The sequence below is a fragment of the Osmerus mordax genome, chromosome 7 (assembly GCF_038355195.1).
Source record: "Osmerus mordax isolate fOsmMor3 chromosome 7, fOsmMor3.pri, whole genome shotgun sequence".
Classification (NCBI taxonomy): domain Eukaryota; kingdom Metazoa; phylum Chordata; class Actinopteri; order Osmeriformes; family Osmeridae; genus Osmerus; species Osmerus mordax.
In genome coordinates, this window is record NC_090056.1 from 16,429,626 (window position 1) to 16,443,263 (window position 13,638).

Consider the following 13,638-nt stretch of genomic DNA (forward strand, 5'->3'; position numbering starts at 1 on the left):
CCTTCCCTCTTTCCTCTGCTCCCTCCTCCAGTCCTCTACTTCTCTGCTCCTCTCTTTCAGCCGTTAGATGGCCAGACTTTACTCTGATGCCTTGAGACCTGGCTGCCGTCTGCCTAGCCAAAGAAATGTCTAAGCATGATCTCACACACACACACGCACACTTATTAAACTGACCCACGCACACACATAACTTGGGTGGAACTCAGGCTCTGCATCTTGTTTGCTTACCCAACACGCACATGTGCGCACACACACACACACAGTCGGCCGTCTCGTGGAGGAGTTGTGCAGCAGTCTGCTCAGAGGGCTGTCTGCTATCTCCATTTGCTATATTTAGTCAGAGAGGGGAAGATGTCTGAAATTGGGCCCCGGTATTGCGTCATGGCTGTTTGTGCCTGCCCGAGCGCTAATGTATTTTCAGCTCCATCGCTGGAGGTAATGGGAACCAGTGACATCTGAGGGTACCTGCCCAGGAACATCTGAGATGAAGCTTGTGGAACACACTAACATCAGTGTCATTACTCTCTCTATCGCTCTCTCTGGTGGGGTGAGGGCTGGGGAGTGTCGAGGGGTTGGTGTGATAAGCTGCCGGTGGGTGGCACATGCATTGTGAGTTGTGATGGAAAAAACGGGTCGGTAATTAGTTTCTTCTCCGCTCTCTCTCTCTTGCTCTCGCTCTCGCTCTCTCTCTCTTCCCCCCCCCCACCCAGGCAAAAAGAAAAACCTGGATTCGGACGACGACGATCTGGAGGATCTGTCTGACCTGAGTGATGACGAGGGCGTGGGTGCGGACCAAGATGGCGCCTCAGGTGAGGAAATGGAGCCGTGTTTTACAAGAGTCACAACCCCGTGCTCCCTGAAGCGAGGGCACCTACCATGTGAATCTGTTGTTGACGTGGTTCCCTCTTCCAGATGCTGCTGATGGTGAGGAGGAGGAGGATGATGATGATGAGGAGGGTCAGGCCTCCAAGGCTCCCAAGCAGCTGTCCAGCAAGGCCCTGATGGAGCTGGCGGAGGGAGAGGAGGACCTGGTGGAGGACCTGCAGCTGTCTGACCAGGAGGACTGAGCACACACACACACACACAAATATGTGCGCCTCGCATTTCTTTTCTTGACCATTTAGTTTAATTTCAATCTTGTACGTGTCAGTTATTGTACAGTGCAACCATGTACAAAGTATAAACCAGTTTCAACCCACTTCTGTATGTTTTTGCTATTCTATTTGCAATCACTGATATATTGCTTATTGAATATTATAGGTCTTTTGACAGAACAGTGTTCAGAGAGGGTTCTAGAGTGGACTAGGATGTGCTGTACAGGTCTGGGCCATGCTGTGCAGGGTGGGAGGGGGTCTAGGGGGTGGGGGGGCGGTGCGCTCCAGGACAGAGGTAGTGTGCCAGGCTGTTAGGGTGGTGTCTGATGCTGTGCCAGTCCTCTAAGCCCAGGTGGTAGAGAAGCAACACAGCCTGGCCTGTTTCCGTGCCAACAACATCCCACCAACCTCCATTTCGCTCAGTTCGCTTTGCTTCCACCTTCCCTATCTTATTTCTTTCTCTCATCTTGTGGAACAGCAGTATAGCACTAATTATCAAGGTGAATAATTTTTGCCGAATTCACTTACCGGGAAATATTTCTGGTTGTAAGAAGATTTGAATAAAGATACTGAACGACATTGATATATGCCAATGACGGGGAGTTCTTACAATACATGTTTGATGGGGAGCATGCGCAGTGCGGGCGTGAGAGGAGTGTAGAGCACCTTGTGCAGTGGAGGAGTTACACAGGACAGGGGGAGGCCTCTGGGGAGATATCAGGTTTTGGGAAAAACCTCTCAAGGATCAAGGTAGCTCGGTTTGAGAAAAGGAATTTTTCCGGGTGTCCACATTTGGTTGGCTGTCTGTGTTTGTGAGAGAGAGGGGCGGGTCAGGTTTATCCCCACAGGCAGGGAGGCCTTGGCCTGCGGCTGAACCTCACACTCTGACAGCTGGTGTTGACCTGAACCATGCCCCCGGGGGTCTCCTACCCTACACACACACACGCACCGTCAGGGGAGAGAGAGCAGGGCGGTGGATATTCCTGATCACTGCTGCAGACACACAGCACACAGGACCCACACAAACACAGTAAGACAGGGTTCCCGCGGGGTCTTGAAAAAGTCTAAAATTCTGAACTTTAAATTTAAGGCCTGAAAACGTCTTAAAAACGTCCAGAATTTCATCCAAGGTCTTAAATTTAATTTAGTCAGGTCTAAACATTGTTTTTCCCTCGTTAATTTACAGAAACGCTGGCTGCAGTAAGTTATTACAAAGTAGCAAAAAAGTATTGTGTCGCATCCTACAAAGCGGAGCTCTAGAATTCTAACCAAACTAAACTAAAGAGAATCTTCCTGAGATTAACAAGCGTTAGGCGGACAGGAGAGAGACGATATTTATGAAACTGTCCTACATCTCACATGACCACAATGTAACTTTTAAGTTAATATAAACAATTTAAACTTGGGATTTGAACCCAGGCTGTTGCGGTACTGCACTAGCATGTCTGAAAGAGCATGCACACTAACCCAGTGAGTCAACAGGGAGCCCTGCTTTCTTCTGGTTTTCTGACACCCCAACTCTGCAGGTTGTTACAACTAGATAGTTCAATGTCAAATTTTAAGTGGAGATTGTTATGGTCCTTGATAGGTCAATGGTGAAGGATGTGGGCATGCTGTGTGAGGGGTCTTGTGTTAAAATCTGGCTGAAGGATTTTCTTACAGCTCAATGTTTGTTCTTGGACTTATAAATAAAACTCAATTTATAAATAAAACTGATAAAAGGTACATATATTTTTAGACTCTTGGTTGAGCCTTTCCTGGTGGGACAGTTGGGTACCTGGAAAGACAGTTGGGAGAGGGGATCTGGACAGTCGGGGAGTGCGCTGCGGTTACAGGGATCTGGGCCCACGGATGTGTTTGGCACTACGCTCTGTGCTGGTGACACCGCAACAACCCAGGTTGTTGTGGTGTCGGCCCTTGTACTCAACCCACTACACCACGGGGTCCCCGTTCTATATACTTTAAATAACATTTATATTACTTATCTGATATCATTTAAATGAATTATCAATTGGTTTGAGTGAGATTCCAACCAGGGATACCGTGTTTGGCAGTTGATCAATTTCAATTAGGATTTTTTCAGAATTTCTTTGATTTGAATATTTTTTGGGTAATGCATCGTGTAGGTCTTAAATTTCAATCTTTATGGTCTTAAAATGTCTTAAAAGGTCTTAAATTTGACTTACAGAAAGCTGCTGGAACCCTGGTAAGAAGAAAAAAAATTGATTCTCAAGGATTTATTTCACCAACTGGTGAATAGAAAAATAGGATGAGGACCAAACATGAATGGGAAATCTAAACCATTTTTATTCATTGCTTACAACATAGTTAAAAAAAATCCATAAATTCAAAGATTTGCATTTAAGAGCTTTGTGCCTTTCCTTTCCCTGCAACAAAGAGAAAATAAAGAAAAAGGTTCTTTGGGATCCATACATACTGTATCATAATCTGTCTAACTACATCAAAAGTCCTATAAATACTATTTTTCCTCATTTATATGCTGAAGTAGCATTCAAGATCGGGATGTCCTTAATTTTACAATCGTCAAACAGAAAATGTTAACAAAAGTACCAACAAAGTTAGCATGTCAATTTTTGTTCAGTCAACAGAAAATTTTACTCGTGCATCTACAAAAAAAAAGTACCACGTACATAACCTTCAGGATATTTTCATCTTAAAACGTGATTCTGTACAATTCTTTCTGTTTTCGTCAGCCACAGTAGTCACCACGATCATTTCAAAAGACGTTAGTCCGACGAGCCAAAGCCATGGATCTTTCACTGTAGTTTGAGCACATGACCGACCTTACAACCAGCCCAGTACAACATCAAACATGAGGTGTGGTATCGGTTTCACCTTAAAAAGAGCCCCCTTTTAACTAACACTCCCTCCATTTGAAGTACCAGACCAGTCCCCCCAACCCCCCCAAATGTACCGAACACTTGACCAGTCATGTCGTCCTACAATGTAAAAACCACTTGTAACCAGAAACAACATTAAATATCGTTCCAATTCCACTCATCCACTCATCTTTGGTATTGGACAGTGGAATGCATAGTTGCAATAACGAGAGAGTTAGAAGTTCCTGTTGAGCCATATGCTTCTGCTCCAGCTGTGATGTACGGCTCCTCTGAGCCCCAGGAGCTGCAGAGCCTGCGAGGGAGAAGAAGATGGAGGAGAGAGAAGAAGAGGAATAGGAAAGAGGGAAGAGGCGTTCCTTTTAAAGTGGCGGGCGCCACAGAGTGTGTATGGGAGCAGACAGAAAGACAGACGGGGAGAGTGAGAGAGAGGGCTTCCTCCAGTCCAGGAAGGAAGGGTTTCCGCTAGCGTCTGTCTGTCTGACTCAAAAGAATGTCGTGTTTGTGGGGCTTCGCTCCTTTTTTTTTTTTTTTTTTGGCAAGCTGTCTAAGACCAGCTGTCTGCTTTCTTTCTCTCTCTCCCGTTGTCTCTCTCTCTCTCTCTCTCCCGTTGTCTCTCTCCCTCCTACCCAGTTTCCCTGTCTTTGGATTCTGCTCAGCCAGAAAATGCTGCAGAGCTGGAGGTTGATTGCGATGCATGATTCTGTCCATTTTGTCATTTTTCCTGTCTTTTAGTTTGTTCCTCAAAACGTCTATTCAGCCTCAGCATATAGTTCTTGAGGGGTGAAGTTCAGAGAGGAGATTCCACTCAAGAGTTTATAAGGGCGGAGGTTGTTCCCCACCTCCCCCTGCCCCCCTCTCGACGGGGCAACCGGCCCCCGTCTATCCTACGAGGGGGTCTTGGCCTCATAGCCTGCTGAAGCAGAGACATTGCCATTCTCCTGCTTGGGGGAGGAGCGTGAAGAAGGGGCGGGGCCGCTGTAGGGGGAGGAGCTGCTGCTGGCAGAGGCGGGCCGGTGGGCGAGGGGGGTCTCTGACGGCAGGGGGTCCCTGTCCGGGGGGCGCAGGGCAGATGGTGGCAGGGGGAGTGCCAGCGGGAAGCTGGTCATGTAGAAGATCCTGCCAACTCGCCTCGCCACCTGAGGAGACCAGAGCACATGGCACGCTTAGAGCCAATCACAGAACAGAGACTTGTAACGCAACGTAGCAACAAGGAAGTGATGCTCGGCCGGAGAGGAGAGGGAGAAGAGCAAGTCTACAGACTGACCAGGGACCTCGGTAACAGGCAGGGACAGAGGACTACTAAAGCTACTCTACTGAGAACAGATCGAGCTACCAACACGCACAACAGGAATTGCACACACACACCGTGTTCGCTACACACACAAGCACGCACTAACGAGCACACACATGTCCCGACGCGAGCACACGTCACACACTGAGGGCCAGGCGTGTGTGTGTCCCTCTGTCGGTGTGTACCTGGGAGCGGATCTTGAGGGCAGGCCCCAGCTTCAGTCCCAGGGTGTTGAGCAGGTGCTCCTCTGTGAGCAGGGGCAGGGTCTCTCCATCAATGGCCTGCTCCCGGAACACCTGGGAGACGACACAGCCACTTCAGCCACGCGCTGGGACTTACACACACACACACACACACACACTATCTCTCGAAACACACACTATCACACTCACATTTATACGCATACAGCAACACAGGCACGTTCATGCAGCCAACAAACTCTTACACACCTTCATACATACATACACACACACACACCATCTGACCTGCTCTACTTTCATTGATTTGACAGGAACCTTTTGTGTATGAGAGATGAGATAAGAAAAGTGCTGTTGTAAAAATAAAAAAAGAGTTGGGGTATCTATGCACAGAAGCTGTGGTGGATATACTCTGTTTCCTAAGCCACTCTGTAGACCGTTCTCTCCCTCTTCCCCTCTCCTCTCTCTCTCTCTCTCTCTCTCTCTTTCTCTTTCTATTCCCCTCCCCCATCTCTCTGTTCCTCACCTGTGTGTACTCAGCGCATCCAGCCAGGCTGCCAACGAAACCACACACCTCCTCCACGCTCCACTTGCTGATGTCCTCCACCGGGGGCGCCGTAGACGAGTCCTCTCCATCCAGGAACAGGCCTCCCATAGAGCCTGCTGCTGAGGCCAGAGAGAGGAGGAACAGGGGGGGGGGGATGTCAATCACCAGGGGAAACAACGGAATCACATCCGAAAGTCACAGAAAGAGAGCCTGTTCTTCTTCTGTGGTATTCAAACTAAAAGGACGAGGCTACAAAGAGAGGCCCAGTGCCCAGAGCCTGTCCCGGTTGTTCAGTCAGTCGCTGTTTCAGTCAACCAGTCACACAAGCTTTGTCACGTGAATGAGCATGTCGTATCTTGTCGTGCCGATAAAGCTTCTTGAAATTGAACGAAGGACGGTGCGCCTGTCAAGACCTCCAGACCCCCCTCCCGTTCTCCCCCTCCTTCTCTATCTCGCTCTCCCTCCCTCTCCCGTTCTTCCCCCTCCTTCTCTATCTCTCTCTCTCTCCTCGTGGCTGAAGTGGGGAGGGTGAGAACCCAGAGCGGGGAGGGGGGCACGGGGTCAGAGGGGGCCCCTCACCGTGGGGGGATGGTGTGGTGGGTGGGTCCCCACTGCAGGACGCAGAGAGAGTGACGCTAATGGCTTTCATATGCCTGCCCTGGGCCCCGTGTGTGTGTGTGTGTCTAGGCCCCCTCTGTGAAACAAGTTGGTTCTGCCTTAGCTTCCTCAAGCAGTTTCTGTCTGCATTTTTCAAACGGTCAAATTTCTCTTTTTAATGTCTGTCGTTAACCACAAACAACTGGAACTACGTTTTTAATTAGCCAACAGAATTGTTCCATTGTGGACATTTCATCCAATTACCACTTGTGAGCCTGACAGTGTACAAGGGAGTCGGTGTGATGTCCTATCACAAAGTGAATTTGCTTATGTTTCTACAGTGCGTCGAGGACTGTGATTCCTAGCCAATGCGTGCATTCTGTGTACTCATATCTGTGTGTGGTGCTCACCAGTGTGGAAGTAGGGGTTGGCGTAGGGGAATCCGAAGGGCAGTGTCTGGCCGTGGAGAGCAGGCAGATGGGGCAAGGCTCCAGGTGGCAGGTGGTACTTGACATCACTCTTGCCCAGGCCCGGGGTGAAGATGTGATGACTGGGCGACTCTGCCCCCACCGAGCTACAGGGGGCGCTGAGTCGCCCCGAGCCCTCGCCAGCCTCCTTCGCACCCTCACACGCACCTTTGCCCCCAGCCTCTTTCCCTGGGCAGCCGTCTCTGTCCCTGTGGAGTCTGTCGCTAGCCTTGGCAGCCGAGCCCTCGTGCCTCTCCTCTCCTGCCTCCGTCTCACTATCAGAGTCCTTCATCTCCTCATCCTGCCCCTCCGTGTCGCCTTCCCTCTCTCGCCCTTCTCCGAGACTCCCTCTGTGGTCCGCGGCTTGGTGGGCCCCGCTGCGGAGCTGCGTCTGGGGACCCTTGCGGTTGCCCTTCCTGGAGCTGGGCCCGGACGCGGAGCTCTGTTCCTGGGAGTCTTTGGGCGTGGCGGCCCTCGGCGTGGCCTGGTGGTTGAGGGCCAGCAGGGGCGCGTTGCTGCCGTGGCGGAGCACCAGCATGGCGTTGGAGCGTCGGCTGAGTTCCTCGCGGAGGGGGTGTCCCTCGGGGATGTCGTGGAGGGAGCGCAGGGCGGGGTGGTCCGGGGGGATGCCGGGGGGAAGGCCAGCCAGGGAGTCGGAACCCAGGAGCCGCTGCTGCTGCTGCCTGTGGAGGTTCTCTAGCTCCTTGTGTCTCAGCAGCTCAGCGGACATCTCCAGCCGAGCCAGGTTCTGCTTCCTCAGCATCTCCTGCTGCCGGGCAAACATCTCAGCCTGGGCGGGCTGCAGGAAGCCGTAGCCTGGAGGAGACAACAACACACTGTTAGCTAATGAGCTGACATCAGCGGACACATTGAATCCTGGTTAGCCTGCTAGTATTAGGGTGCTAGCATGCGTGTGGCTAGAAGAGATGGCAAAAATACACACATCCTTCACTCAAGTAGAAGTACAGATATTTGTGTAAAACATGTATGGAGTGAAAGTAAAAAGTTGTCAGAAAAATAAATTGTGAAGTACATATACCAGAAAAATCAACTTAAGTAAATACTTTGTGACTTCCCATCTCTGGTGGCTAGCATGCTAGCTTTAACTTTCAGACTCACCAGGAGCCTGGCAAAGGGCGGAGGGCATGCCCAGAAAGGGTGGCCTCAGGTGGGGTCCTAGGGCTATGTGGGGGGCGTTCTGAGGAGACAGCAGAGGTGGAGGGTGGGACATCTCCCTGAGAAAACATCAAGAAAACACACAACATTTTAGCCTGGAAAACGATGACAGTTGAAGCTGGTTAAGAGCGAAGGCACAGGGCACGCCTTCAGAAGCATAGGTCTCCTAGCTTCAGCTTCAGTACGGCTGATGTGTGTGTTGGTGTGTGTGTGAGGTGTGTGTTGGTGTGTGTGTGTGAGGTGTGTGTTGGTGTGTGTGTGTGAGGTGTGTGTTGGTGTGTGTGTGAGCTGATCTATTCTTATCAGGCTCTTGAGGCTCACGTATGCCCGCTGCCTCATCAGTCCTGTCACGCTGCTATGCCGCTGGCCATGTTTGTACCCTGGGCTTCACACACACACACACACACACACATGCACACGCACACACGCTAATACAGACTGTACACCACGGACACACACCCTCTCTCTCTCTCACGCAAGCTGGGCTCTATACACACACATGCCGCCGTAATGAGGGCTGAATGCACAATGCGAGTGTGTCATGCTACGACAGCTGGAGAGGCCCCCGCCTCTCCACCGGGGCCACGGACTGAAGGACCTTCTAATTAACACTCATCCTCCTCTGCTCTCTCCTTTTTCCCGCCCCTTTTCCCTCTCTCCCCCCCCCCCCCCTTCTCTGGGCCATATTGAACCAGTTAAAAGGCGGCGTGTCTTGCTACCCCGGCTTATGAAAAGGTCCTCTCCATTATGTCCTTCTTCTTTTGTCCTCCCTCCCTCCCTCCCCCCTCTCTCTCGTTCAGGGTGAAGAAAAGCCCCTCATGCATCTCTGCCATTCTCTCTGCTCTGCCTGCCTCCCCAAAGGAACAGAGCAGACAAGAGGATTTGCAGAAGAGAGGAAAGGAGATGTTGTTTTAGAAAAAGAGAGAGTGCGAGTGAAGTTTTTGTCGTGGTGTATACATGTGTGTTACTGTGTGTGTGTGTTACTGTGTATGTGTGTGTGTGTTACTGTCTACGTGCGTGTTACTGTGTGTGTGTGTGTTACTGTGTGTGTCAGAGACCATGTGGAAGTGGGCTTTGGGAGTGTGTGGCAACCTGCGCTGACTGTCTATCTGTCCTATTAAAAGAGTTTACAACCCTCCCTGCACTCACACAGTACCACACACACACACACACACACACATCTTGCCAGATCACACCAATCACACATTGGCAATCCATGTGTGAAGGCCACGAACCTGCAGAGCAGAGACGCGTGAAGGGAGAACAGGACGGCCCCAACAACAAAAACAAACGGTCACTGGCAGCCTCAGCCGTTGTTGGGTAACCCACGTGTTCACAGTAACTAGCGCCTGCATGTCTCTAACAAACCGAAAGCAATGGAGAAAAGGAGGGAGAAAAAGAGAGAGAAGAAAGATAGAGATGGAGGACAGGGGTGGGCCGGGGGGGGGGGTACGCACACACAGAGAGCCAACGGGGGAGGTGACGTGGAGGGGGAGTCGAGGGGGGGGTGAAAACCATTCATCGATCGGAACCGCCGCTGAAATGTTAATGCTAATCGTATAACCGCTCTCTCCGGCGGTGCCTCGCACTCCGGTGGCAGCTCCAATTAATCTTGGGGAAGGGCTGCGGCGCGTGACCCCGGGGCCGGCTAGCCGGGGCCCGCCGCTGCTTATGTAATTACACCGCCCAGTGTGTAATCACCTGGCCTAATCCCTCAGGGCTAGCAATTAGCCTGGGCCCCGCCGCCGCCGCCGCTGTGCACAACCGCTACGCTAGCTAGGCTCCGGAACGCCAACCCAACCCACCTCCAGCCCTCCCACCCCCCTCTCCCCTGCCCAAGCCCTGGCCGCCTAGCCTAGCGTTACTGTTAGCCCGCAGATGAATAACGGTCAATTAAAGCTGCATGACTGGGGCCGGCAGGCGTCCGCCCCACCATAATTAGGCCTAATCACGGGGAGGGAAGGAGAGAGATGGAAGGATGGAGGGGAGGGAGGGGAGGCAGGGGAGGGAGGAGGGGAGAGAGGGGAGCGAGGGAGGGGAGAGAGGGAGCCAGACGCGCTCTCTCTCTCCTTTTATAGGAAGCAATTTGGTGGAGGGGAGGGGGGGCGGAATCAGCCATTAACCGGTTTGCCCTGGGTTCTGTATGTGTGTGTTTTTTGGTGTGTGTGTATTTGTATGTGTGTATGAAGAGTATAGCAAAGAATGTAACAATGCTCATAATACACATAGTACAGAAAATATATCTATTTTATCTATATCTATCTAATATATCTACGTCAAAATTTTTCTTTCCTCTCTCCTCTTTCTCTCTCCCTGTCCTTTCTCTCTCCTCTCCCTTTTTCTTCCCTTTTCCTCTCCCATTTCTCTCTCTGTCCTCTCCTCTTTCTCCTTTCCCCTCTCTCTCCTCTCCCCTCTCTGTCCTTCAGTCTCCCTTATCTCTCTCTCTCTCTCTCTCTCTCCCCAATGAGGCTAGAGGCTCCTGGGGAATTCACTCGTGCGTGTCGACCTGTCAGAGTGGCGACAGCAGCCCTTTCCCACAGCGGGGTTGTGTGTGTGTGTGTGTGTCTGTGTGCATCCACTGTCCCACACACACACGTGCGCCCACACACACACACACACACACACACAGCCCCTTCCCACAGCGGGGCCGTGTGTGTAGCGGGGACGCATGCGCGCCCACACACACACACATACACGCACACACTCTCTCTCCCTCCACCAGTGTGTATCCGTTCACGTATGTGCTCTGCATATTTTTCATAAGTAAGCACGTGTCTTTTCATGCATGTGTGTGTGAGCACTCATGTGAGTGCGCGTGCGAGAGTGTGTGTGCGCGCGCGCGTGTGTGTGTGTGACAGGGCTGCTCTTAATGACAGGAGCGTGGGGGGATTAGGAGCGCCGTGCAGCCGCCTTCGGCTCCCACTCCACGGGAACACATTTACACAGGAAGCTCATTAAAATGGATGAGGCTCCCTCCCTCTCTCTCTCTCCCTCTCTCTCTCCCTCTCTCTCTCCCTCTCTCTCTCTCTCAATCTCGCTGCTTCTCACTTTCTCTCCGTCCACTGCTCCCTCCATCTCTCCCGCGCCAATCTTTCAGTGACCCTCGTCCCTCTCTCCCCCTCTGGTTCTCTCCATTTCTTACCGTCCTCATTGCTCTCTCCTCGCCCTCGCCTACTCTCTCCCTTTATCATCTCTCACTTCTATGTCCCCTCCTTCCTCCTTCCTTTACATCCTCGCTCAACTGTTCCCAGTCTCCTCCACTCAATCTCTCCCCCGGCCTCCATCCATCTCCTATATTCTCTGTAGGATTTGCCTTGCAGATGCTGCTGGAGAGGAGTGGCATTTCAGGCCAGACAAATGGAGAGGCAGGTTCTAAGACCATCGACCCTCCTAATGATTTGTTTTTAACAATGGGCTCTAATGGGCCTCGGATAATCAATAATGGAGAGTCGATGGAAAGGTGAGCTGGGGAGACGGCTTCTCTCTCTCACCCCCCCCCCCCCACCCCCCCTGGTTCTCCCTCTCTAACATGGTGGAGGGTGTTTTATGTGGGGCTAGGGCCGCCCACACAGCCTGTGTCCTTTAACAATGTCAATGAAAAAAATGTGACCTGGCCAGCAACAGGACACACACACACACACCATGCAGCATATACACACACACACGCACACACACACATGTAAGCACCCACACAACCTGTGGAAGCAGCCAAGAGAGGGAAGGACCATTCAACATTTTCTAAGTTAATCCCTCTATTTCAGTTGAGTAGCGATAGAAAGGGTTAAAGAGATGAGAGAGGGAGGGAGGGAGGGAGGGAGAGGGGGATGGAAGGAGGGAGGGAGGGCGATAGAAAAGCGTGCAGGCCTAGTTAACTTCCTCCGGTCCTGTGTGGCTAATTACTCTCTATGCAGCCAGAGAGCCGCCTTGGCTCACTGACCACATTCACACTGCACTACTGGGCTGCCACGCACACACACACACACACACACACACATGCCACAAACACACACAAGTGTTAGTTAGCCATATATACACATTTAGGGCCCACACACACATGTCTACAACCCTGTTCATCACTAACACACACACACACACACACACATGCCCCCGCACCCTCCCCTGGCTGCCCCATGCAGAGCTGGGCCGCTCTGCTTCCTGCCTGCCCCCCACACCCTCCCCACCCCCCACCCCCACCCCCCATAGCCCTCCAACACACACACACACACACACTAAAACACACACACACACTAAAACACTCAAACACACACTCACTCACACACACACACACTCACTCACACACTCACACACACTCACACACACACACACACACACACTAAAACACACACACTAACACACACACACACACACGCACACACACATCTCCCCTGCCGCCGCCCCGCCGGCCCATTATCGATCCCCCGCCTCTCCCCGCGCCACATAAATAATCGACAAGCAATTACCCGCCCACTCCCGCTGCCCTGGCTTTGTTTGGGAGGCGCAGAGGCCAGCGCTGGGGGGAGGGAGGGGGGAGGAAGGGGGAGGTACAGGGGAGGGAGAGGGGGAGGGAGCAGGCGGGCTGCTCTGAAGCATGAGTTTGGATAGAAGCAGGGTTCTGATGCAGGCACACACACACCGTACGCAGTTAAATACTGCCTGACAAAATCAGATCCAACTGAAGGAAAGGCAGGAGGTATGGAGGGAGGAAGGGAAAGAGGGAGCCAGGGATGGAGGGAGGGGAAGGATTCCACGGAGGGAATGAAAACTGGCATAGCCTATTAACTCCATTTTCTTTCATTCCCTCTCCCTCTTTTTTCAACTTCCTCCATTTTTTCCTCTCCTCTCCTCCTTTAGTGCATAATTCAGTTGTTGTTTTTTTGCCCTCTTTATGCAGTCTTGGTCACACGCACGCACGCACACACACACGCACACACACACACACACCTCTCATGCAGTATGTATTAAGGGAAGATGCACAGGCTTCATTATTGATGGTGAATATGTGCTGTTATTGCAGGCCGGTGGTGGTTCTGGTCTACAGCAGCTCTACCTGGGAGACCAAGACTCTGGCTCGTGGTCAGAGTCCGCCGCTCTCCAGGTCACTGCATGTGTGCGGATATCTGCAACTGTGCGTGTGTGTGTCGATTCTTTGTGTATGTGTTGTATGTTTGCAGGCGCGTGTGTGTGCTTGCAGGCGTGTGTTTGTGTGTTTGTGCATGTGTGTGTGTGTGTGTCCTACCTGTCGGTGTAGTGGGCGTCGCGGTGCTGAGGCAGGCCCTGCTTGCGTCTCTGGCTGGAGGAGCTTCCTGCTGAGGGGAGGTGGGCCTCCAGGCCCCCGCTGTTCCTCACCGCCGCAGCCAGCGCCTCCTGGCGCACACGCAACAGATCTGGGGGGGGGGGGGGGGGGGGGA

At 52.1% G+C, this 13,638-nt stretch overlaps 2 protein-coding genes across 2 annotated transcripts in view; one reads left to right on the top strand and one right to left on the bottom strand.

The window, feature by feature from the left end:
* noc2l (NOC2-like nucleolar associated transcriptional repressor) overlaps positions 1-1,198 on the top strand; it is an 11,519-nt gene extending 10,321 nt beyond the window's left edge. The window contains exons 18-19 of the mRNA XM_067239193.1: positions 711-809; positions 913-1,198. Of these exons, the coding sequence (XP_067095294.1) occupies positions 711-809; positions 913-1,067 (254 nt within the window). The 3' untranslated portion in view covers positions 1,068-1,198. The remainder of the gene's footprint in view (positions 1-710; positions 810-912) is intronic.
* Positions 1,199-3,379: 2,181 nt separating this feature from the next.
* samd11 (sterile alpha motif domain containing 11) overlaps positions 3,380-13,638 on the bottom strand; it is a 31,655-nt gene continuing 21,396 nt past the window's right edge. The window contains exons 5-10 of the mRNA XM_067239106.1: positions 13,467-13,620; positions 8,174-8,289; positions 6,998-7,870; positions 5,970-6,109; positions 5,432-5,542; positions 3,380-5,091 (exon numbers count right to left, since the gene is read on the bottom strand). Of these exons, the coding sequence (XP_067095207.1) occupies positions 4,840-5,091; positions 5,432-5,542; positions 5,970-6,109; positions 6,998-7,870; positions 8,174-8,289; positions 13,467-13,620 (1,646 nt within the window). The 3' untranslated portion in view covers positions 3,380-4,839. The remainder of the gene's footprint in view (positions 5,092-5,431; positions 5,543-5,969; positions 6,110-6,997; positions 7,871-8,173; positions 8,290-13,466; positions 13,621-13,638) is intronic.